This window comes from Rhipicephalus sanguineus, chromosome 9, assembly GCF_013339695.2.
Source record: "Rhipicephalus sanguineus isolate Rsan-2018 chromosome 9, BIME_Rsan_1.4, whole genome shotgun sequence".
NCBI lineage: Eukaryota > Metazoa > Arthropoda > Arachnida > Ixodida > Ixodidae > Rhipicephalus > Rhipicephalus sanguineus.
In genome coordinates, this window is record NC_051184.2 from 31,283,991 (window position 1) to 31,309,070 (window position 25,080).

The 25,080-nt window shown below is 48.4% G+C and overlaps 1 protein-coding gene across 1 annotated transcript in view; it reads right to left on the minus strand.

The window, feature by feature from the left end:
• LOC119404912 (uncharacterized) overlaps nt 1-24,680 on the minus strand; it is a 42,701-nt gene extending 18,021 nt beyond the window's left edge. The window contains exons 1-13 of the mRNA XM_049419402.1: nt 24,553-24,680; nt 23,858-24,061; nt 22,306-22,473; nt 21,259-21,341; nt 20,287-20,491; nt 18,693-18,894; nt 17,096-17,247; nt 15,903-16,019; nt 14,828-14,937; nt 13,837-14,055; nt 12,447-12,600; nt 12,248-12,322; nt 11,428-11,582 (exon numbers count right to left, since the gene is read on the minus strand). Of these exons, the coding sequence (XP_049275359.1) occupies nt 11,428-11,582; nt 12,248-12,322; nt 12,447-12,600; nt 13,837-14,055; nt 14,828-14,937; nt 15,903-16,019; nt 17,096-17,247; nt 18,693-18,894; nt 20,287-20,491; nt 21,259-21,341; nt 22,306-22,473; nt 23,858-24,061; nt 24,553-24,670 (1,962 nt within the window). The 5' untranslated portion in view covers nt 24,671-24,680. The remainder of the gene's footprint in view (nt 1-11,427; nt 11,583-12,247; nt 12,323-12,446; nt 12,601-13,836; nt 14,056-14,827; nt 14,938-15,902; nt 16,020-17,095; nt 17,248-18,692; nt 18,895-20,286; nt 20,492-21,258; nt 21,342-22,305; nt 22,474-23,857; nt 24,062-24,552) is intronic.
• Nucleotides 24,681-25,080: the final 400 nt, after the last annotated feature.

The window sequence follows — 25,080 nt, forward strand, 5'->3', positions numbered from 1 at the left end:
AGTACTCTTTCACGATACCGAAAACACCACGCTTGCTGGGAGAAGACGCTTAGTAAGCGAGAAAACGCGCAAAAACAAAATGTGGGTGGCGACGCCACATTGAAGTTTCCGCACCATTCGCCGTGACGTCACATGTTTTGACGGCGCCTACTAGAGGCTACGTAGTTCCTAATCGGTAAAAAAAATGAAGTACATTGTCCTCTGAGGCGGCCATAGACTTAACATATCAAGTTCGAGGTAATTTTGTTGAGCCAATGGCGCCAAAATACCATAAATACACTTTGAAATCCCTGACGTCAAGCGGGGAGATTTCGGCGCGCAATTTAGGAATGAAACTTTGAACTTGATTATCTCCTCTTTTAATAAACCTATGACGGCGAAATTGACGACATTAGAGTTCTCAGAGCACAATCTATCGATCTAAACCGATTTATTGTTTCTCTTTAGTGTCCCTTTAAAACTCACAGGGTCTCTTCTGCATTCGCCTAAAACGACTCGAAGGCGAAAACCATCTTCTTTTTTTTTCTCACTCAATTTATGTGATCCTTCACGGACAGCTTTCTACACCTTACGTGGTGTTGCATTGCCTCCACGATCAGAGGCGTTACAAGCTTTCTGCACCTCACTTGGTCTTGCACTGGCTCCGTGATCGGCCCACCTTTGACCAAGCGACGATCTCATGTGATGACGTCACCGTGTGAATTCACGTTCTGTGACGTCATGATGACGTCACAGACTTGACGCTATGTGACGTCATGACGATTTTTTGCATCACTTGTGTTGACCCCGACGAGCAATTGTCGTGTTTGATAAGGCATCTGAGGCTTTTGGTGCGACTGGGCCTTCATGGTGAACACCTATGTGAACTGTAAATATTCCGGTCTTTCTGCACTTGATGAGGAGCCGGCGTCTAAAAGTCGGTGTATTGGGGGCGCGGAAATACGGAGTCGTCCTCTATCGGGCGCGCTCCTCGTAGGTTTGGCTGTAGGCGCTCTAAGAAAATACCACACGGAAGCCCTCCTGGGCATTTAATAAGTTCGAAAGCAAAGAAATATTTACAGTGAAAGTAATAATCTTCAACAAAAAGAGGCACAGAACTGTTTGCAGGCGCTATTCGTTTACAGAATATGTACAGCGAGCGCACATTTTGCGCGTACGCCGCGATGTGGTATCTCCAAAGAAGTTTCTTGCGTGAAAGGCGGGCAATCCCTGAGGGCGAATTATGTGACATACATTCTTAGGTTGGTCTATCTGTATAAATAAATGGGGCATACCAGAATGAAACCTCAAGCTATCGCGCGGCCAAAGCACATATGAGCATTTATAACTGCCCACAGAAATAACCGTTGTTGCGCGGACGTTATCAACAAAACTAAGCTATTCGAAAACAATTTCTTATAAACTGTAAGCAAATTGGCGACAACAGCGACTTGTGCGCGCCTAGATTCATTTCTTTTCCTTGTAAGACCTTCGACGCTTCATTGCCATAATTACTAAAGTGGCGTCACACGATACGTTTATCGGTGTCCTCAGCGAGTAATTTCCAGAGGCTTCTTTTTAAAAATGTAGTACATTCATTGATTGATGCCAAGACAAACATGAGCATATGCCGTGCGGCGTGCACTCTTCTTTAACATGATTCCTACCGCTCCCTTTCCATTCCAGCGAACTTGCCAGTATCTATATTGTTATTCCACGGCTATACAGACCCAAAATTCCTTGCTTCGGCAAGGCATTCAAGCTAGTAGAAAGTCTCACGCAAGTGGCGTCAACATCGATAGACCAGGCCCGTAGCCAGGAGGGGAGGGGGGCCTTGGGTCCCGCCCCCTCCCCCCCCCCCGAAATTTTGATGAAGTAGGTGTTTTTACGAAAAATAAATAATGAAAATAGGTGTTTTTCTCAAATAGTCAAAGTTTTCAGCAAGTGCCCCGCCCCCGAAAAAAATTCCTGGCTACGGGCCTGCGATAGACTGTCTGATGCAACCAGCGTCAACACCGCTGCAACGGGTGCCAACCAAGGCGGGAGTCTCATGAAACCCACGGCAACTCCTGCGCTGCGCCTGACGTAACCGACGGCAATTCCTCATACAACGTGCGGCAAGCCCTCTCATCCACGGGTCCGATTCCAGCCAGCGACCAACGGCGGTGCCTGATTGGAGGCTTCGAACTACTGGCTGATGCAAGGGATCCCAGGGCTATAAAAGAACCAAGCTGCGCAGGGAGAAGGGGACAGCGAACGAAGAAATCCCGGGTCGTCGCCGCGCCTCAGTGCGCGCCCAATAAACTGTCAGCCCCAGTGCTGAATATGCAACGCCTCTGTTTATATGTATATAAATTTTGCCTTAACTCACAGTCCCCTTTGCTCGCTTCGCCTATCAACTCTGCGCAGATGTAGCCGCAAGCAGAGACACCCGATACCCAACAATATAGAATCAAAACTTGCATAGACCAAAGCTTAAGACCTTATAGGCTTCGCGGCGGCTGTTAGAAGGAGAAGCAGTCTACGAGAGGAAGGTGAACAAATACCACATAATAGAGTTTGCTGGACTATAGTTCTCCAAACGGACGGCGGTAGACAAGGACCCGCGTGAGCTAGGAATCGCAGCAAAGGAGAGAGAACTTAAAGCAACTAGTAAGTGCGAAACGGGGTAAAAGAAGGTGTAGAGACCGCAATGTCAAGTTTTAATGCGCAACATTTTTTGGTAAGTTCTCCAGCAATTTTGGTGGCAAAATCATTTCTATAACGTGAAAGGCGTGGCTCCGCAGAAAATAATGTTGGGATGGGCCAACTTGAATTTGGGATTGAACCTAATTTCCAATGGTGGGCCTCGCGCCCAAGCTCTATGCATCGGACGTATGGCTCAGGGAGACGGAATATCCTCAAACGTTGTATGTTCAGAAAAAAATTACAGCATATCCACGGAGTGAATGATGATGAGTGGGCGAAGCTGCGGAGGTTCATCGGTAAACCGTGAATCTTCCGTGAATTCTGCCCAGTACATCATCACCGACGTGAGATCGGGCGCGTTTATACTAAAGGTTCGATGAGAGTTATGACGACTTGCAGCTCACTTTAATTTTACATGTACGCTGTGAATTTTCATTGTTTAATCACGCACAGGAGAAATCGCACACACGCACTACCTTGGAGGTCAAAATCCAGTGCCTATATATATATATGGGGTGGTCAGTGAACGGTTGTGCAGCGCGAGCGGTCGGTTTTTTCAATGAAGACGCTGCCTCGCGCCCCCCCTATCCCCGCTCTGCGAGGCGGGCGCTTCACAAGCGCCCGCCTCGCAGAGCGTGGATGCGCCGTCCAGCCTTTTTAATGGAGGTGAGTGGTGCACGCCCCCTCCGTTTTAGGGGCGAAGCTCCTTAAGGCGGCACCCGTTCGTCCCTCGTAGTCGTCGTCATCGTAGTAGTCCGTAACAAGTCTTACGCCTTGACCTCCAAGGTGGTGCCGGTGGGAGATTTCTCCTGTGCGTTGTTGAACAATAAAAAATTCGCAGCGTGCGCGTTAACTAAAAGCCGAATTCTTCTGTCTCTCATTCCCCATTAGCAGCCATTGGCATGTTCCAGTAGGAAACGTTAGTAGAAGTAGAAGTGTAAGTGTTAGCTAAAAGCCGACTTCTTCTGTCTCTCATTCCCATTAGCAGCCATTGTTTACCTCCAAGGTAGTGCCTGGTGAGATTTCTCCTGTGCGTGATTAAACAATAAAAATTTTGTTCAAAACGCCGTTGATTGATGAAATAAACCAACGAAAGACGCCAGATGTTTTGTAAAAGCAGAACGAAAGAACGCCAGATGTTTTTCTTAAAGTGTAGTAGTAGTAGTTGTATGTAGCCACCTCGCCCGATCGTCAACGGGCGAGGTGGACCGGCAACGGCGCGAGGACCCTGCCGTACGAGAGTTAAATCACACTAAAAGACATACTTTGCGGGCGATACACTCTAGTGAGCTTTCAACTTTTCGTCTCAATGTACATGATAAAGAAATTATTTCTACGAAAAACGCAAGGCACACCTTGAGCAATATATTTGGTTTTGGGACGCTAAATGGAACCATGAGGCGATGCGAAGCCGGAGCACTTGCACGATCGCGTTCCGTTGGCTTTCGTTGGGCATGCTACCGACCTCGCGTCGTGGAACGCGCGTCCTGTCTTCCCTCTAGCCTTGCCTTTAATTCGCACAGGGCGAGCGGGGAATGCGGTCGCTCTTGGCGCTCTTTCGCTCGGGAGCGGACTTGCATTTCACCGATCACAAGTGATAATGAAGGGCCCACGTAAACCAACAGTACAATAAAAGTTTGATGTTTAATATATACACGATGTTTCACACTCTTTATGTACTGGGCGCATTTCACGGAAGAGTTTCACGGTTTACATATGATTCCCTCCGTAGCTTCGCCCCACTCATCATCATTCACCCCGTGGATATGCTGTGATTTTTTAAAGACTGGTTACACACTACGACGGGAAGAACGGGTGCCGCTATAAGGAGCTATATAGCGTAGTGGGGTCGTGCGGGGACCCTGGGACGTACGTGCCCAAATCCCTTGGTCAAATAAAGTTTTACCTCCTCCTCCTCGCCCCTAAAAGAGGGACGATTCAGAGTACCATGTGTGTTCAGAACCAAAGTTCCTTGGTTCTTTTGTAAGCGGATCTCCGCTGCAAAACCAAGCAGCAGTACCATTTACAGCTGGACTGTAGAAATGTTTGAGTATGTAGATTGGATTGGAAGGAACTTTATTATGCCTGCAGTTGAGCGCTCGCGCCTCGACGAGGGCCTACACCATCTTCGGTGTTACCGTTCGACGGCGCGGGCCTCGGTATACGTAATATTCCCCCAGCTTGAGGATGTAGAGAACTATGAATATAGCTAACTATGGGCGAGCTGTAACTGACCCGATTCACTGCAACATGGGTATACAGGATGTGTATGTATCACACGTTCCGCTGTGCGTTAAACTGTACTTTAACCTAACCATTACAAAACCCCATTGTCTCTCAAAGGGCTTTCGAATGCACCTATTAATCATCTTGTAAAATTCAATGCATTGGTTCGTAAAGCGTATTATAATCAGATAAAATTATCGAAAGCGTATGCCTTTTAACTAAAATAACCACACTTGACTCCTCCTGCATAGGAATTGTTCATGACACGAAAGCGAAACGTGCCTCCATAAAGGAAAATACAAACACGCTGCGTGTATTGCTGTAGGGCCAGCATGACATCCTTCTACGTGGACGCACCAAGGAGGGATGCACCGTATGCCCCGAGGAGGTTTAAAAAGAATTTTTTTTAAACATCCTGGGAATGCACCCATGTTTTAGATGCGAAGTATCTTATGGCGGAGTTCAATCCGGTGGTGGTGGTGGTGTGCGGCGTGACCACCCTTACTGCGCATGCGCATACCCTCTCCACTCCCCCTCTCCCATTTCCCCCTCTCCACTTCCATTCTCCCATTTCCCCCTTTCCTCTCTTCCTCTGAAACGCGGGCTAGACCAATGCCACCTAGAGAAAATATTCTAGAGGGCGCTGGCTAGACATGCCGAAATTCTCTCCTGCGCAACGTCGCGATGAGCACCAGCGCATGCGCGTCCCCTCCCCCTCTCTCTCCTCTCCTACGCTGCCCTCTCTCGCACGCCTGCCGACCGCGTTCCCCGCTCGCCCTGTGAGAATTAACGGCCAGGCTAGAGGGAAGACAAGACGCGCGTAGCGTTCCTCTTCGCGTTCCACGACGCGAGGTCGGTAGCATGCCCAAAGAACGCCAACGGAACGCGATCGTGCAAGTGCTCCGGCTTCGCATCGCCTCATGGTCCCCTTTAGCGGGAAATGGTGTAATTTTTTCAAAATGTGACTCCGTAGTGTCTCTGGCAAGCCGGTAATCTGCGTCACTCTCAGATTCATGAATGCGAGAGACGCAGCGTTGTGCTTCCCAATTGCGCTAGAGTTACTGTATATGCTAAAGTATATGCTAAAGAAACCATACACTAACTCTAGAATGCGCGTGCCTCGCTGGCCCCCTAGGGAGCGGCGGAAGAAATAATGCTTCACTATGTGCTCGAGGTATGAGCGCATTTTATGATTTTTTTTTGTAAGGCGAACGCTTTTGATGCCTCCTCAAACACGAAAATTGGCCGTCGGCGTTGCTAGCAGGTCCGCGGACTCCGCCGAGATATATCGATGTTGCAGCCGTGGATGCCTTCACGCTGTTTCCATTGCACCCCGCGAACCGAAGGACGCCGCGTCGGTCGTTAACCTGGTGGTGAACAGACCACGACTATTCCATTGTATGAACATAAAACAGCGCGCTTAGACAGGACAGAGAGTTACAAGGAGCACACAGAAACAGCGCTGGCTAACAACTGAGGTTTATTTTCACGAAACGTGAAAAAAGGGGGTGGGGAGAAAAAGAAAAAGATAGAAAGAAAAAAGAGAAAAGAAACGGAAGAAAAAGAAAGAAAAAAGGAAGAAAAGGAAGAAAAAGAAAAAGAAAAAAGAAACGGAAGGAAAAGAAAGAAAAAAAGGAAGAAAAAGAAAGAAAAAGAAAACGGAAAACCACGTCGCAGCACCAGCACGGCGAAGCGCCCCCCCCCCCCAAAAAAAAAATTACAGCATATCCACGGGTGAATGATGAAGAGCTTGGGCGAAGCTCCTGAAGCAATCATGGTCTCGGGATCGGCTTCTCGTTGAGCCCGTTTCTCAGCGGCGTCCTTGGCGCGCACCGTCACGGGATCCGCCTGGCTGCCGCCAAGTGAGCGCCCGCCGCTGCGCATCGCCCATGCTCTACCAACGATCCGACTCGTACGAGGACGATCCGGGAGAATGAGAGAGGCGCTCGCTCCCTGCGCATCCCCGCGCAGCCCGCGCAGCAGCCAATCGGAGAGCAGCGGCACTTCTACCGCCATCTAGTGTCGATTCACACAAGCGCCATATTGCACACAATTCTATTGGACCAACGCCATCTAGGAAATGAGACGAGAAATGGTGATGACGACACAGATTGTGTACAGCGCCATCTAGAATATCGTCCCTGAACTGCAGTTTGTATGTAATTCTATGAGACAGTGCCATCTGCCGTTTACGCCGGACAGAGATACTGCCGTTTACGCCGGACAACGGAGACGTGACAAGGTTAGACTAAGAGGAACTACGCCCCTAAAACAGGTTCTTTACCCCAACTCCAGACTCAGCTCCCGAGAAAACAGAGTTCTTTTTGTGAGAGGCCGACAGACGGAGAGCTGATACAACCCTCTTCTCGTTTGTGAATTTCGAAGGCTTCCCGAAGCTTTCTTCTCAGCTTGTCTGAATACCGGCCCAAGACTTTGCACTTTTTCTTTTTCTCCCCACCCCCTTTTTTTACGTTTCGTGAAAATAAACCTCAGTTGTTAGTCAGCGCTGTGTTTGTGTGCTTCTTGTAACTCTCTGTCCTGTCTAAGCGCGCTGTTTTATGTTCAAGATGTACCAACTGGCCCGCGAACAACCATTGTATGGTTACGGGAATCGAGAGGTGTATGCCTGTCACAGTGCCTCTTACATTCGAACCGAGCGTCGCTGTGCTTCGACCGACCTTCGACCCCGAGACCTGGCGGCTGGGAAGCCGCGGCCGGGTCACATGATCCGCGTGAAGGCGAGAGAGCGTCATCGAAGCAATGGGGCGCCTACCTCTGGCAGCTGGCGAGACAAGCTGTTCGGAAAAACCGCTTGTATCCTCAAACGAGTCTGGGGCCCAGTGTGTCGGGTCGCGTAGTAGAATAAGTCCCCTTAAATAATCTTCACCGAGTCCGAAGTCTGATACCTCCCCAAAAGCGTCAACACGAGTGATGCGAAAAATCATCATTATTGTGCGATGACGTCACCAATGACGTCACAGGCCACCGAATGTTGTGACGTCACATTGCCTTAAATATGACGTCACATTGGTGACGTCATGGTACATGACACATGACATCGTCGCTTGGTCATAGGTGGGCCGATAGCGCAGGTACGCAAGGTGTAGGAAGCTTTGAGTAGCAGAGAGCTGAGCTATAGTTGGTAAGCACTCATTCTAAAAGACAGGGCATGCAAACACGGACACAAGAAAGGAGTCAAGACACCACAAACGCCGGCGTTTGTGGCGTCTTGACTTGTACCCGTGCTTGCAAGCCCTGTCTTTTAGTAGAAAGCTTGCAATACCTCCGATCGCGGAGGCAGTGCGAAACCACGCTAGGTGCAGAAAGCATTCGGAGGTGTCGGGACCAATGCAATCGAATGAGAAGAAAAAGAAGACGATGGCTTTCGCCTTCGAGTCAATTATTTTCATGTCTCACCCAGCGTTATTTTTTCAATCTTACTGGCCTCGGTTTCATACACCACAGGTGAGTTACGTACAAGCACTTATTGGACCCTTAGATGTTAAACTGAGTGAAGTTCCTTCCATTGACAAGGAAAAGCACAACCTTAAAATCATTTTTGACAATATATATCCAAATCATGCCAAAAATTTGCCTTACCAGATATTAAACGGCCTACTCCAAAGGCATTTAGAGGGGATACATACGACAAATATCATAGCTACAGATGCCTCACAATCCGAAGAAAAATCTGGCATTGGTATTTTCTCTGAGACCTTCAACTGGTCATTTTCATTAAGACTTCCTGATTTCTTATCAGTATTTTCGGCGGAATTTCTAGCGGTAATTATGGCTTTACGAAAGCTGACCCCATCAACCTCAAGAGTTGCAATAATTACAGATTCATTATCTTTGTGTTCCGCACTCGCTGCAAATACCGAATCTCAATTATCACGTACTTTTCATTTTCTTGTTCCCACCCACGTAACTTTAATTAGATTAATCTGGGTACCGGGACACAAAGGGATAAAAATGAATGAAATGGCGGACTCTCTGGCGAAAGCCGCTCTCAGTGGTCCCATATTCTCAATTATTCCCATAACAGCACTCATAATTCGTGACAGATTTAGAAGGCGTGCCATAATTCAAGACTCTGGCAAAACATTAATCACTCATCAAGACGAATATCGACACCTCTTGTTCCCTTGGCCTAGGAATTTCTGTTCAACAAAAAAAGATGAAGTTATTTTTACTAAATTACGATGTCGCGTTCCAAAACTAAATTTTTATATGTATAGATCTGGTCTGGCTCCCTCCCCTCTCTGCTCGTTTCGTAACCAGGACGAAACAGTTGAACATTATTTCTTATCATGTAACCGTTTCAATTTACTAAGGAAAAACATTCTCAAAGCAGCGTTTAATCGAATTAGATTGGATTTCATTACTTCTAATATTCTATCCTTGGGAGCCTCCTCATTAGGTCACTGTCACCGGGATGTCTGTTCCGCTGTACAAAAATTCTTAATTGAATCAGGGCGGTTTTAATTAGGAATTTTAAATGAGCATTATGCATTTTTTCTAACTACTCTACAATTCATTAGTCATAGAAATCATATGTGGTCACTTCTACCTAAAATTAATCGTTTCTTGGCCAATCCCCCAGAGTGGGTGTGAGCCATGCATCAAGGAAATCATCATCATCATCATCTCAGACGAATGCATAAGAGACACTGTGAGCTTTTTTTTGCGGTTCTTTTTGTTTTCTTTGTTACCATGACTGCATTTTTTTCTGACTATTCTTAATATTGCTTTCTCATCTAGCTTTACTTGTAACAGTGTTTCTAAAGCACGTTATTACTCTAAACATTTTGGCTCTCATGCATCGGTTTTCTGTTGTCACTTGTTCTACGATGCTTTCTTAGTGCTCCCCATGGGCCTGTGAGGTACTTTGAAATAAATAAATGCGTGCCTGGTCTGCTGTCCTGCGCAGGAAGATGATGATCAAGCGATGGAAAGAAAGAGAGGGAGAGACAGATGTTAACTTAGTCCAGCACACGTGCGGCTTACACTACGTCTGCAATCGACCTCTGAAGCCGCAATTTCGAGAACTGTATAGCAATGCCCGCGTCGCTTCGCAAGGCTGAGATGCCAGGGGTCATTATCTAAGGATCTTTATTCCCCCTGAATATGATGATTGTCTCAAAGCGAAGAACATCGCATGCGAAGTTAGAACGATCACAAAAAAAGAATTGCAGTGGCTTAGCTCGGCTATGCCAGGATATACGTAGCGTTAGCAAGGGTTCAGCTGATTATTCTTAGCCTTCCAGATTGTCTAGGATTATTAGCCTCCTTCTGTTCCTTCTTAGTACGCTGAACTGCTAATTGCCAGGCAACTACTTCGGGATCCGATGAGATAAGCTTCTCGGCTCTTCTGCGCCGTCGAGCAGCATTTGCGCTCTCCTTCTCCATGGTTTTACCCACCTGCAAACGCCAGTCAGAGGCGCTATTAAGCGGCTTCAGCTCAGTGTCAGACGGCGGCTGCACAGCGAAGGCGAACAGCCGCGCGCGCGCCGGCGCCAGTGTGTCTGCCATGGCTACGACGTCACTCGTCCCGAACGCGCAGACCAGCAGCGGCGAGTCGCGCTCGGCGGTGGCGGAGGGCGCGTGAGATGCCGGCTCCGGTGAGCCAGCTGTGTGACATCACTGATCCTCGCGCATGCGCAGCACGGCTCATGAGGATCCACGCGAAATCGGCTCCGGCTGGGCAAGGGTAGCTAACGCTACAAAAAGAAAAAAATCCAGCCAGCTCCACTTCGCTAACACTGTCGCAACAGCAGGGGCGTAGGCAGAATTTTTTTTCGGGGGGGGGGGGGCACCTCCTTGATCTGTAGTGGGGCCGAGCAGGCAGATGTGGTCGAGTGTCATTTTCTGTTCTGTATGCTATGGCAAAAAAAATTTCGGGGGGGGGGGGGGGGCACGGGCCCGGTGTGCCCTAACGTGGCTACGCCCCTGCGCAACAGCGAAGCTTATGCCCGTCCTTCATCACGCTATATCGTACTTCTATGCTTTTCAGTCTTCCGTTCGTTGGCGCTTAGCTTCGGCCTCTCTTGTGCGAACATCGCGGTTGGCTCGGCGGCCGTTCTCGCGTCAACTCTCGCTGACGCTCTCGTCGGGCGGCTTCTTCATCGGGAGAGTGACAAATGTTCGCCATCTTGAAAGCGCAAGCTCCTGAACACTGACACTGGCACGCTATTTTACGCTCCACTGCACCTCACCATCACCCCATCTTGGCGCGTTTCTCGAAGGTTCACCCCTAGACATCCTCCGCACTCGCCTCTCGCAGCACAAGCAGCCCTCCCCTTCCTACCGAGCCTCACTCTCCCCACACAGCGAGGCCACGTGATCACCGCTACCACGACCCCGGACATGAAAGCCTCGACTAAGAACAGCTTCGCTGCTAAAAACCCAACACATGTTGTATCGTTTCTTCACACTTCCTATAGGGAACGGACATATATGCTCAAGCCATTGCTGATTTGGAGAAATAGTGTTGGTGGACACTTTGCTAGAATCATAAGTGGATGCGCCACTCACGAGGTTGAGCTGTTCCACCGGCTCCTCGGCCTCAAACTGAAGTCGGCACAGCGACGGTCCGGGCTTGGCGTTCAGCGACACGTTGATGCCACCGCAGTGGCTCTTCTCGCACACTTCCAGATGGGCCGTGTAGGAGCCGTGGGGAACCAGGCTTCCTTAAGGAAAGGGGAAGCAAAGCGTGCTTGCACCGGAAGAGGAAGTGTCGACAGTCACATCCGGACTTTGCACCCCCTAAACACCTAAGGGCCGGGGGCGCAAAGTCTGTCCCTCCCGTATACCTTTACTCAGTCTAACCTGTACCGTCATTATTTAAAGAGCGGGGTTAAGACCACGCAGTTTTCTGACGGCAATGGCGGCCGAAAACACTTGATGTTGCATTCTAAGAACAGTTTACTTCCCATTTTTACTCCCGGAAAGCCAGGGACCAAAGGCAGGCCATTGTGAGAAGTACGCCGTCATTTCATTTCATGTTTAGATCAATTGTGCAGCATGTATTTTGTACTCGACCACCGATGGGGGGGGGGAGGGGGGGGGGGGAAGGGTTTCGCTGCGACAAAACTGCCCCCCCCCCTCCTCCCCGAAAAAATTTCTGGCTAGGCTAGTATGCTTCACTGATATTACTTTTTTCTTGCCATTTGCCAATGCATTCTTTAAAACATGCATTAATCATCGTGAGCCCGCCTACAGTCTTCGGACTACGGGATCCAAGTCTGTAAAGCGTCTCCTTCATTTTATGTATCGCTGCCTCGCTAACAATAACCTTGAGACGTTAAACGATGTATGAGGCCACGCGACCAAAGGAGTCTTTAAACATACATACCTTCTGGCAGCGTCAGGTAAGTGTGACCCTCCAGGCCTTTCTTGACACCGGCCGTGCTGTACTGGCAGGGAAAGCCTGCAAGAAACATGCGTACATTTACGTACACGACATACATCTAGATGTTTCTCGCGTACCCAGCAAGTAGGTAAAACAGTCAAAGCATCATCAACGCAGGAGACGCGCCATCGGTTTCAATTACCTGGAACGTTCCAGTTGATCGATATAGCCTTTGAGTGGACGAAGAATATCGCGTGGACAACCACCGTCGGACCCGCGTTGACCCAATAAGTGTCCGTCGTGGCATCGTACTCGTACACCGGCTTGTTGCCCACCAGTATCTCGTCGAGGGATACCTGGGTCCGATGGATAACCGCGTTTCGATAACGTAGTCGGTGAGGCTTTCACGCCATCGTCGTTTCACTCACTCACTCACTCACTCACTCACTCACTCACTCACTCACTCACTCACTCACTCACTCACTCACTCACTCACTCACTCACTCACTCACTCACTCACTCACTCACTCACTCACTCACTCACTCACTCACTCACTCACTCACTCACTCACTCACTCACTCACTCACTCACTCACTCACTCACTCACTCACTCACTCACTCACTCACTCACTCACTCACTCACTCACTCACTCACTCACTCACTCACTCACTCACTCACTCACTCACTCACTCACTCACTCACTCACTCACTCACTCACTCACTCACTCACTCACTCACTCACTCACTCACTCACTCACTCACTCACTCACTCACTCACTCACTCACTCACTCACTCACTCACTCACTCACTCACTCACTCACTCACTCACTCACTCACTCACTCACTCACTCACTCACTCACTCACTCACTCACTCACTCACTCACTCACTCACTCACTCACTCACTCACTCACTCACTCACTCACTCACTCACTCACTCACTCACTCACTCACTCACTCACTCACTCACTCACTCACTCACTCACTCACTCACTCACTCACTCACTCACTCAATGAATCAGCGCCGAATAGCACGATGTTAGCATAAGAGGGCACACATGGTTTTAGGCAAACTTGTTCCCGTTTCACTCTCTTGCAAGAGATGAACCAAACAAACTTAGAGAAAAGGCTGCGATTGAGTGGAGTCGCAGCAACAGCCGAAGATTTTTTGTGTACACTGTGAGTGGTAATGCGACCAGGTAAGATGGTTTCCTATGCAATTCACAAAACTCTGGTGATGAAAAAGCTCCTTGAAAGACTGAGAAACGAGCCTTTTGCTACGGGTATCTTAGTTCTTCAGCGCTCGCACGTTACCCCTCTTTCTCTTCGGAATACCTTTAGTCATAGATTGGTTCGAAAAGCCCCCAGCTTTTAACTGGAACATGTAAGTGGGCGTGGGGACTCTATTTGGGGAACTACAATACCCAAAGGCGTGCGCAGTGTTTCCAATTAGGGGGCGGGGGGTGGGGCAACGTTTTATCGCAGCGCACCCCCCCCCCTTATGTGGAGCCCGACAGCGCCTTGGACGCGCCTTTTGGACATCTAACACGCACGCATATTGCCATTTCCCTCACCCAGTCGCTCCCTCACCAGAGGTATGGGTTCGTCACGTGTGACGACCAGCGTGGAGGCGGCCACGCCTTCGCTGCTGCTGTTGTCGCCGCGGAAGACCTCGAGAGTGAAGTTGAGCCTCTTTCCGGGCTCCAGTCTCTCGGCCATCACACGGAGAACGTCTCGGTTCGTCTCCAGGGGTTCGAGAAGCAAGTCGCCGGCCGCTGCAGGTCCGTAGTCGTAGCACGGTTGCAGGTCCTTGTTAAAGAGAGAAAGAAAAATCAAACCCAATCATTGGGTCGAGAATGAATGCGGACAATGCTGCATATTTTTAGTCCTTTCGATGTTGCCGCCTCGCATTTCTCATAATTTAATCCGATATTTGCCGTTTGTTTCGTTAAAGGGATTCTGCAACACTGCTTCAGCATGGTCAGAAAACGCTGCGGATCGGTAGTCGAGGCTCCCGAGAACACGGGAGCCAAACGTTATAGCGCAGCACACGGCCTGGAATTTACAATTAATTCTCAAAGTCGGCTAGAAATAGTTCCCTATTCTCTCTACAAATGATGTCATATACCCAAATCACTGCGCCGTATACCCAAGTCCACGGCCGTTGGCTGATTTCAGCATGGCGAGCTGCATAGTTACCGTGGCCGCCGCGGGATGCCGCCACGTGCCCGCTCGCTCGCTCGAGATCACACTGAAAGTAAGCCGCGCGTTCGAAGAAAAAATTAAATGAAAGTGCTCAAGGTCACGACGCGCGCTGATGAAGGGGCGCATCTTCTCGCCCTCTTGTCATCCCCCTCCCTGCGTAGCTTTCAGCGCGCTCGCTGGTATGAGAGGAGAGAGAAAGCGCTTAAAGCGTGCGGCAAATCTCTGTAACTCCGCTCGTGCTTGACGGATTCTAAAAATTTTTGCGGCAGTCGATTTGTGAGGCAATAAGCTCTTTTAATGAAGCCATATTAGACGATTACTTGGAAAAGTGTTGCAGGGCCCCTTTAGTGATGATACTCAAGTGCGGTGCGCCTACCTCGTCTAGACAGCTCCATTGGTAGACGAGCGGCTTCACACTTGGACTAGACGGCGAGCCGTCGAGAATGACGTCATTCTGGCTCACACCAGCCACTCGAAGAGGACCACCTGGAAATGCAACGACGGACACGAAGTTCGCCAGCGTTGACCGAGAAAGATATATCTACTACAGTACGCTGCTTTTATATTGCTGCTTTTATATACACAACAAAATCGTTAATACCTATCGCACCTGTTCTAATGAGTGGAGCATCTTGCGATCTCATATTGCTACTGAATTCGATTAGCACCACAACTTGCTGAGAACCTTCTCTTCTTGAGTCGTTATTGTCTCTTTTCTGGTTCTGTCGTGACTGTAGACAATAAAATGTTGAATCTTCTACAATGACATAATTATAGCAATGGCTGCAGCCTATTTATTTCTTTTTGTAAATATTTTCTTTTTGCTCTCGCGTTGCAGTTTTCTTTTAGGTTTTATTGACACAATGTTACATTTATGTCACACGAGTACTTTATTATGATTGTCTACTATATCGTGACGACTCGCATTAGCTTCGTATTGCCTGCTCCCTTTCTCCTTCGCGTAATCATCAGCTGGGGCTCTCAAAAAGCTCTCAGCTTTGCGAATGAGTACATATATATTACGGACTCTAGAAGCATCTAAAGAGGAACACTCGACGGCAGTGAGAAAGCTGAGTGAGTTTAATCTCTTAAACACACACACACACACACACACACACACACACACACACACACACACACACACACACACACACACACACACACACACACACACACACACACACACACACACACGCACGCACGCACGCACACACACGCACACACACACACACACACACACACACACACACACACACACACACACACACACACACACACACACACACACACACACACACACACAACATTTTCTCTTTGCTGTATATCACTGGCAGCCGCACCTTCAAACATCAGACCTTGTTGCTGTTCACTACAAAAACCGAGTTTTTCGAGCGCCACGCTACCATAAACGCATACGATAATGAAACACGAGCGCACCGGATCACTCTCACCTTTGATGACAGCCGTCAGTGGAGGCGATCCGACTACGAGGGTGACCGACGCCTCGCCGTACTCCTCGGAGTTGTAGTAGTTGAATACGCGTACCGTGAAAGTTGCGTTCGTGTCCGCTGCGATAAGCAAAAGAAAAAAAAGGAAGGAAAACAAAACTTGAAGCAGCTTCAATGACCTAACGTCGCGAAGACTGCATGGTTAAACAGCGGAGCAGGTGGCATCACATTGCTATTTCATGGCTTGATTTTGCTCTGTAGTAGTTTTGCAACCATCTACATTGTTTAACTAGCCTTCGCGATGCTGTCAGTGAAGCTGCTTCAAATGTCAAATTCATAACGTTTAGTGGACCAAAGGTGAGTAGTCGGGCTTGCCCAATTTCTGTGGCACGTATACCCGCTAGAAGCTGCGTTACGCTCCGAAGGGGTAAACCTCGAACTCAAACAGCTCCATGGGGCTTAAACCACGATGTGATTACGAGGCACACCATAGTGGACGGCTCCGGAAATTTCGACCATCTAGTGTTCTTAAACGTGCACTGACACCGCACAGTACGCGGGCCTCTGGCATTGCTCCTCAATCGAAATGCGACCACCGCGGCCGGGATCGAACCCACGACCTTCGGGTCAGCTAGCTACCGAGAAAAAAAAACGAGAAAAGGGAAGAAATTTCAAATAAGCGAGTTGTGTCCCGTGTTCATGTCCTCAAGCCGTATAAAGACTGGCGGAGTTTGCTTCAGCAGGACTTGCTGTTGGGCTAATTGGTGCTTGCTGAACGTCATAGTGTAGCGCGAAGACACGCCTACAAAGACAAGAAGACAACACAGGCGCTGGCGTGCGTGGGTTGAGTACGACGACGGCTCTACAAAACGTAATGATAGGAATTTGCATGTCGAAAGCATGATAGGATTATGAGAATGGGCATAATGAAATGTTGTGACCCCTAAGGATTCTTAATGTGCACCTATAATCAAGCCACACGTGGGCAGACGTTTTCGCATCTCACCCGAGTAGAAAAGTGGCCACCGCCGTAGGGGATCGAACCCGTGCCCTCGTGCTTAGTTCAGTTCAGCTCTTCATTTCAGACAACAATGACAGCAGTGCAACGCCACGTAGCCGATAAGCCACCCCTGCGGATGGCGACGGCTGTACGCTTGTAACGTGCCGCGCCGCCGTTATGAAGAAAAGACACACACCTGGCAGGTCGAAAGGCCTGACCCTGTACACAGGAGAGTTTCGGTTGCCGAAGTTGAAGCGAACCAGAGGAGTGTCGACGACCCACGCGTACTCCAGGTCCTCGATAGTCCTGTTGCAATCCGGCATCGTGATCTCGGCGTAGAGGTAGATTCTTTCGAGGGGACGAGAGAAAGATAAATAGCGAGAGAAAGAAAGAGAGATATGAGTTAGACGTGGGATAAGAGATAGCCAGGCTGAGTGTGGTTGGCTACCCTGCACTGGGCAAGGGGAAAGGAAACTGAAGGGTGAGGAGGAAAGAAGTTCGTTGTTTGCACTAACACACGCACACCAAGACGTGCTTATCGTCCACTTCGTCACAAGCGGTCACAAAGGTAGTTGCGTCTCAAAACACGCCGAGGTGTATACTGGTGAAATAAGCAAGCGATACACTGGGAAGTTTTGCTTATCGCTCTCAAAAGCCTCAACGTCTGTGCTAAATTTCAATTGCAACATCATCATCATTATCATCATCGTAATTCTGACTGCGCCCACTGCAGGGCGAAGGCCCCTCCCGTGTTCCGCCAATCAACCCGGTCCTATGCTTGCTGCGGTCACGTTATACCTGCAAACTTCGTAATCTCATCTGCCCACCTAACTTTCTCTCTCCCCCTCGCGCGCTTGCCATCTCTCGGAATCCAGTCTGTTGCTCTTAATGGCCAGTGGTTACCTCACCTACGCGCTACATGCCCTGCCGATGCCCATTTCTTCTTCTTGATGTCAATTTAAACTCAGCAAGAACGAATTTTCGTTGATGGCAGGGACGACCGAGCGGACCTAATCAGAGGCGAAATATTTGTACACTTTAAAATTAGATTCTGGAATTTTTTTCGTTTCATAATACAGAAAGTTACGATCGAAATAATCTATCTGTAGTGTTTGAATAAGCCAAAATGTATTGCAGTATGTTATTGATGACAAATACACATACATAACGCTAAGAAAAAAAAGAAAAAAAAAACTTAAGATGTATTAAGGAGGGCTTCTAGCCAAACGTACCGAAGAGGACGCAGAAAGAAAGACATATACGAACAGAACACACACACACATATACGTACGCACAGAATATCAAGGCTTCTGCAATACACATACCCTAACAGAAACCCAAAGGAAATATATAACTCTACTTTGGAGTAGCACACGTCGTACAGGTGAGCTAACCATGAACTCAGACTTACATTTGATGTTCTGACGAAGGATTTTTATATACCTTAGTACTGACATATACGTGTGCCATGACGTAGCATAAAACTGTTATTCCCACATAATTAACAAAATTATAGTTTGGCTAAATTATTCATAATGCTGTCACAATTAACAGCATAACATACCGCTGCCGATAGCAGTAGTAGCGTTTAGTAAGTCGTAACATACGCTAGAAGTAATATCTATTAACTCTGACAAGCCAAGTAGTAACGACAATATTTACTACCTGTAAAAGGGAAAACATTAGCGAAAGGAAGTAGACGTGTCAACGGGGTAGCGAATGCCGCATTTACTACCTTTTTTTACTACTTTTTTTGAGGAGCGTGAGGTGTGTCTATCGTTGGTCTATCTTACTCGTTTTCGGGCGACACCTGCTGTCCGTTCATCATGGCGTCGGTGTAGATGACCACGACCGGAGCGTTCACGTCCCTGCGGATGAGGGCGTGCGACAGCTCGGCCACGTTCTTGCTGTCAGCCGTCACCTTGACCGTGAACCTGTACTCCATGTCGACCTCAAGCTCCTCGGCGTCCAGCTCGAGGAACGGCGTGTTTGCACCTGCCGATCATTTTTGTTTCAGTCAAGAGACGCGACGCAATACATCGACGTACGAACGTGCAACAAATATTACTGTTTCGCGGCTGTATGGCGGCTATAAGGGGCAGGTGAGCGTAAAGCCTCTTTAGGTGAGCGCGCATCTGCTTCTCTCGACAGACCGTCGTTGCCACTGGTTCACGGGCGTCAGCCAGGGGTTGCAAAAGGGGCCCTTGGGGGGTGCAAAAGGGGCCCCCACATCGATGCAACACGGGTTTGCACCGACGAGACGTAATCCTGCTGAAGTCCTAACACTGATTCCTACTATTAAAGGTAATGTAATCAATTATGCTGTTTCACGTGCCAAAGAATACCGCACACTGACCAGATGGAGCTGCGTTGCTCACACTGCCCCGTCTCAAAGTCTTCGACATTCACCGTTAGGGGCACGCAGAAAATAGACGCGTGCTCGCGTCCCCCATGTATCCCGGCCATAATCCGCCGACAGATGCAGGGCGCGAAACGCGCGCGTCGCGTTCCAATTTCATTGAGGCCGTCTCGAGGTTGCTTTTTTTATCCGCTAGGCTATGTATTCTGGCGCTGCAGTCAGACTGGCAAACTCGACTGAACGGTGCCGTCGCAGATGCGCATCTGCATGATATATTTGCAAACGGTTTCGACCAGTGGACCAACCGCCATGTTGTCTCTCTCTCTCTCTCTCTCGCTGTGTGTGTGTGTGTGTGTGTGTGTGTGTGTGTGTGTGTGTGTGTGTGTGTGTGTGTGTGTGTGTGTGTGTGTGTGTGTGTGTGTGTGTGTGTGTGTGTGTGTGTGTGTGTGTGTGTGTGTGTGTGTGTGTGTGTGTGTGTGTGTGTGTGTGTGTGTGTGTGTGTGTGTGTGTGTGTGTGTGTGTGTGTGTGTGTGTGTGTGTGTGTGTGTGTGTGTGTGTGTGTGTGTGTGTGTGTGTGTGTGTGTGTGTGTGTGTGTGTGTGGTGTGTGTGTGTGTGTGTGTGTGTGTGTGTGTGTGTGTGTGTGTGTGTGTGTGTGTGTGTGTGTGTGTGTGTGTGTGTGTGTGTGTGTGTGTGTGTGTGTGTGTGTGTGTGTGTGTGTGTGTGTGTGTGTGTGTGTGTGTGTGTGTGTGTGTGTGTGTGTGTGTGTGTGTGTGTGTGTGTGTGTGTGTGTGTGTGTGTGTGTGTGTGTGTGTGGTGTGTGTGTGTGTGTGGTGTGTGTGTGTGTGTGTGTGTGTGTGTGTGTGTGTGTGTGTGTGTGTGTGTGTGTGTGTGTGTGTGTGTGGTGTGTGTGTGTGTGTGTGTGTGTGTGTGTGTGTGTGTGTGTGTGTGTGTGTGTGTGTGTGTGTGTGTGTGTGTGTGTGTGTGTGTGTGTCAGAGACACGCGAGGATCGGCCCTTCACTGTCTCACCCTTGAGTTTGGCCTTGAGGTAGTCTTCGAGAGTCGCACTGTCGTTTCGCACGGCCGACCACGCGAACGCCTCCAAGGGTCCCAGAGGCCACGTGTACTGCACGTTGAGAGTCAGCGCACCGCATCGCGGAGCCACGCTTGGCCCTGTAAGCACTGCCGACAGAGCGGGACTCTCCGACGCCGGCAACCGCTTGGCGTCCGTTTTCTGCAAGACAATACGAAAAAACAGCGCCGCGAATTCGCGCACCGTGGCTACAGCCACGCACCGTCTTTGACTTATACAGCCGCCAATCATCCTCGTCCGAAAAAAAGAAACCTAAGCGTTCTTTGAACTAACAAAAAAAAAGAGTCAGGAGCATTTGCCCTATCAGGAAAATGGGGGCACTTGGCGTGTGCGTATCTGACCAACTTTCTTTCTTTCTTTCTTTCTTTCTTTCTTTCTTTCTTTCTTTCTTTCTTTCTTTCTTTCTTTCTTTCTTTCTTTCTTTCTTTCTTTCTTTCTTTCTTTCTTTCTTTCTTTCTTTCTTTCTTTCTTTCTTTCTTTCTTTCTTTCTTTCGCATTGCGCAATGCTTCCTCCTAACAGTTTCCTTCCTGCATGCCGGGAATGGGACCTTCACCCAACTGTTTAACTAGCGCAACACTTCAGTTGCTAGTGTTGCTAGTTGCCTGTACACGAACGCATGACTTCAGCGGTCATGCGTTCGTATACAGGCAACAATGAAACGTGGCTATGTGAGATGACAAGTGGCCTCGATAAAAGATCAGATTGCCATGCCAGAAACGGCTGATCGTCGACAAGCCCATGATCGAGAGAGAATCAATTATTGGAAAACGGCGCATACAAATACGCATGCGACTGGCGCACCATGCATAGGGACGAATTTCTGTACGCTCGCCGGTGCTGTGTCCTTCGCATATGACGCCGCTGCTGAAATCTGCGAGTTATAGAAAAAATTAACATGTCGACTTACCAGCTCGTCACCGACGTTCCAGATGACAGCCTGCTTGTCTTCGACCACGTTATCGGAGTTGAGGACCAGCTTAACTTTGTCTCCTATGGAAAAAAAAATCGCGGCAGAGCCATGCTTAAAGAAAAAATGCACCCGAGACGTAGGACGGAACGGGGAGGACAGCTATATGGTGAATGCACAAGGGTTTATAAGGGTCAACACAGGCATGCGACAATTTCTTTCCAACAATTTGGGATACACATTTTGATTACGTGCAGTGGTTTCGACAGGTGAAGCATCGCAGTAGGGTACAGTGTTGTCGAAAAATGAAACTGCAATGTTCGAGTGGGCGGGCATTCGCGTATCTTTGGGTCCTTTCTCAGTGATGTCCTATGTTTGCATGTACGCAAGAGTTGAACGAACTGATGACTTGCACTTCACAATTTTATTGTTTCATTTACAAGATCATATTTCGGGTTGGCTCGAAAAAAGACGCATACGGTAGACAAAAGCTTCAGGGGAACAAACTGCTAATTAACGACTGATGTACATACAGATCGTTTGTATAATGTACTGAATCTTTCATCGACTCAGTTATTGATGCGTTGGTTTATAGAACGTTTGACCTTCTGACAGACTCCAGAGGTAACAAAAACAAGGATCACCGCTTAGGCACTCCCTATACAGGTGATTCACGAACGACGCTGAAACGTGCGGTGTTTGTCACGAGCCGGGATCCGTCGAAGTGTGTTCTGTATAGTACCGCTTGATTTCTCTATCACCAGACTTAAGAGACGCGTGCTTCAAACTTTACGCTTGTTGACGTCAGCTTAAAGGATATTAACGACACCCAAAGGATTTTCATGGTTAGCGTTTCAGGCTGCGGCTGGCATCGTCGCTAGCCATGCTGACAAAACATGAAGAGAAACTAGTGCAAGCGAGGAAACCCTTCGAGGTAGCGTATGCCGTGGAACTGCTTCTTCATGATAGTTTCTTCGCACTCACAGACGGTCACGTTTTTAAACATTCTTCTAGCCGTACACACCTTCGCTGTAAAAACACACTCACCCGAGGCGGGCTTGGCGAGGTGGACGACTAGTTGCTGCTTGGTCGCCCATCGGCAGTGCACGTTCAGAGGTCCCAGCACGCTCAGCGTGTCACCAGAGAGTATCCTCTCACAGCCCGATGCTAGACACACGTTGACGGCGCGGTCGAACAACACCACGGCGCTGCTGCCTTTTGAAAACGCAGAGGGAAAAACCAGAAACAGAGGCGTGAGAATGCGCGTTTATGTCATAATAAACACGACGTTGCGTTTCTGCAAGCCATTAAGGATTAAATGTGATTGCTTGACTGCGTGCGTCCAGGCCGGAAGCCCCAGCTTGAATTGGTTGCAACTACGTAACGTTGCGCGTATAGCAATAGCTCGCTTTTGCTATACGCGTCTACCTTTGCCGATATCAAAAAAATAATAAAAGGCGGCCTGATGAGCCACCATCAAAATACATGACGTCACGGCGAGAAGATTCAGGAAGCTGACGGTGGCGTCGCCACCACTCGCTTAATTTGTGAGTCCTTTGCCAAGCCTATTTTCACAGTAGGTGTTGCTTTCAACGCTATAATGCAGATCATGTTATGGGAAGTAAGCTGAGGTTTCAAGGGCAATTTATGGGACAGCATCAAAACATTTTTCGAGCTTTAATGGGGTTGAAAAAAATCTTTCTTCAATGATGATAATGCGTAGGACATGCAAATATATAACTACAATCAGGATGAAGTATATACACATTAGAACATCAATGATATTTGAAAAGAAGTGCATAGTTGGTGTGAAGCCTACCGTGTTTTCCCGCATATTACCAGCACTGGCTATTGTTTGCTTACTGTTGGCTAGGGTTGTTTGTATGTTCTTATGGTAATGTAACAAAATATCCTGTTGTCGAATTGCAGAGGAGCCAATTACTAATACAGTCAAACCTTATCATAACGAAGTAGCATGGAGACCACAAATTAGTTCGTTATATCTGATATTCGTTGTAACAGTAGATGTAGAAATCGGCACGCTGGCTCGCGCGAAAATCTTAGATATAAAAAAACCGAATTATATAGGCTTCAAACACGCTATAAAAGGGGTAATCCTTTCCTGTCTCCTTGTGTCATTTCAAACTAAACAGACATAGACATTAGAAAGTGAAATTACAACAGAAGAACGCTCGTTTGACAAAGCACGCCTGCGTTGAAATTTATTTGAAGAAGCATGTGACAACATTTTTAGCCATTTTTTAATGTCGCAACCTCATTAAAATAATGTTGTTGTGAATTGTCTTTCAATAATTATTTTGCTTTTCATGCTACGTTTAAAGTTTTGAGCCTCGAGAAAACCAAATATTTCTCCGTTACAGCCGATATCGCGGCGGTGATCGCGCTTTCTTTTTCGTTATAAAAATAACGAATGTCACTGATATGAAGCATGGCCAACCAAAGTTCGTATCTAGTCTCCTATAACCAACAATACGCTGTATCAGTGCTCGTTACGACGAGGTCGAACTGTACAGCTTAAACGTTTTATTAGTGACCATTCGTCGAAGATAACGCCCAAATAAACAAAAGACGAACGCACCGTCTGCCGTGATGTACGACGTCTTGATCTGTGGCCTGGTCGCGTACAGCGAGAGGTTGAAACCCGTCACCAGGGGGTGCTGCCCGTCGAGCGAAGGGTACACCACGAAGTCTCCCGACGTCTTCGGGAAAGGCACGCGGCATTGCGTGAACCAGGAGGGAGCCGACCCCTGAGGTGGTACTAGGACGCGCTTCTTTGACCTGTCTGCAACACAAGACAGGTCGCGAAGTAACGCTCTACGACAACCCGAATCACCGGAACCATGTTCGCGCACATTTGTCCTTTATGAACAATGATCTTTAGTGTGGTCACCCCGTTCAGCCGGTGATTAGAGCTCGCGTTTTATTCCTATAGCAATTATAATAACAATTGATGGGGTTTTAGGTGCCAAAAACACCGTATCATTATGAGGCGGGTCGTAGTGGGGCACTCCGAATTAATTTTGACCACTTGGGCTTCTTTAACTTGCATATAAATACAAGGGTTTTTTCTGCATTTCACCCCAGCGAATTGCTGCCGGCGTTGCCGGAACTGAAACCCGTGCCCTTGAGTTTACCAGTCCAACACCATCGCCGGTAAGCTACCACGGCGGTTCAATACAGGGACACAGCTTAAGCGAAATTCGCCGTCGGCGTCGCCGTCATATTCCACATAAAGTCCAAGCGCAATAACATCCCGCGGAAAGAAGCAATCACCTGATGGCACGAGGATGCAGTACAACGGAAACTTCGGGACCTCTCCGCCAGTGAAGGTGAGCGTGAGGAAGTCGTTCTTGTTTTCCTCCCGGCGGTAGGGGGCGCTGCTGGGCTCCATCTTTTCAAAGTACACTGTGAGATACAGAAGTCGGTGTGGAAGGGCTGTTAGCGTCACGGATATTTTTTTTACGGCAGAGGACCGTTAAATGAACGCAAAATAGAAACACTAAATTATCTCAGGCTGATGTATTCTCCAACAGAATACCGATTGATTCGCGAAACAACGTAAACGAGGAGGTATATTGGTTAACCACAGGAAGGTCACTTGCACCAGCCTGAAGGCGAAGCGCGGCTGTTGGGGGCGGTGGGCAGTAACGACAAATAAAAACAGCAGAACTGAACATGAAAAATAAGGTGACGTATGACTCGAACGCAGTGTTTTGTTGCGGAACCGTCTCGTTGTATGGCTGCACCCATCACACCGTAGAGGTAGTATGCTATACGAAGTGCCGGGCCTTGTTTTGCTAT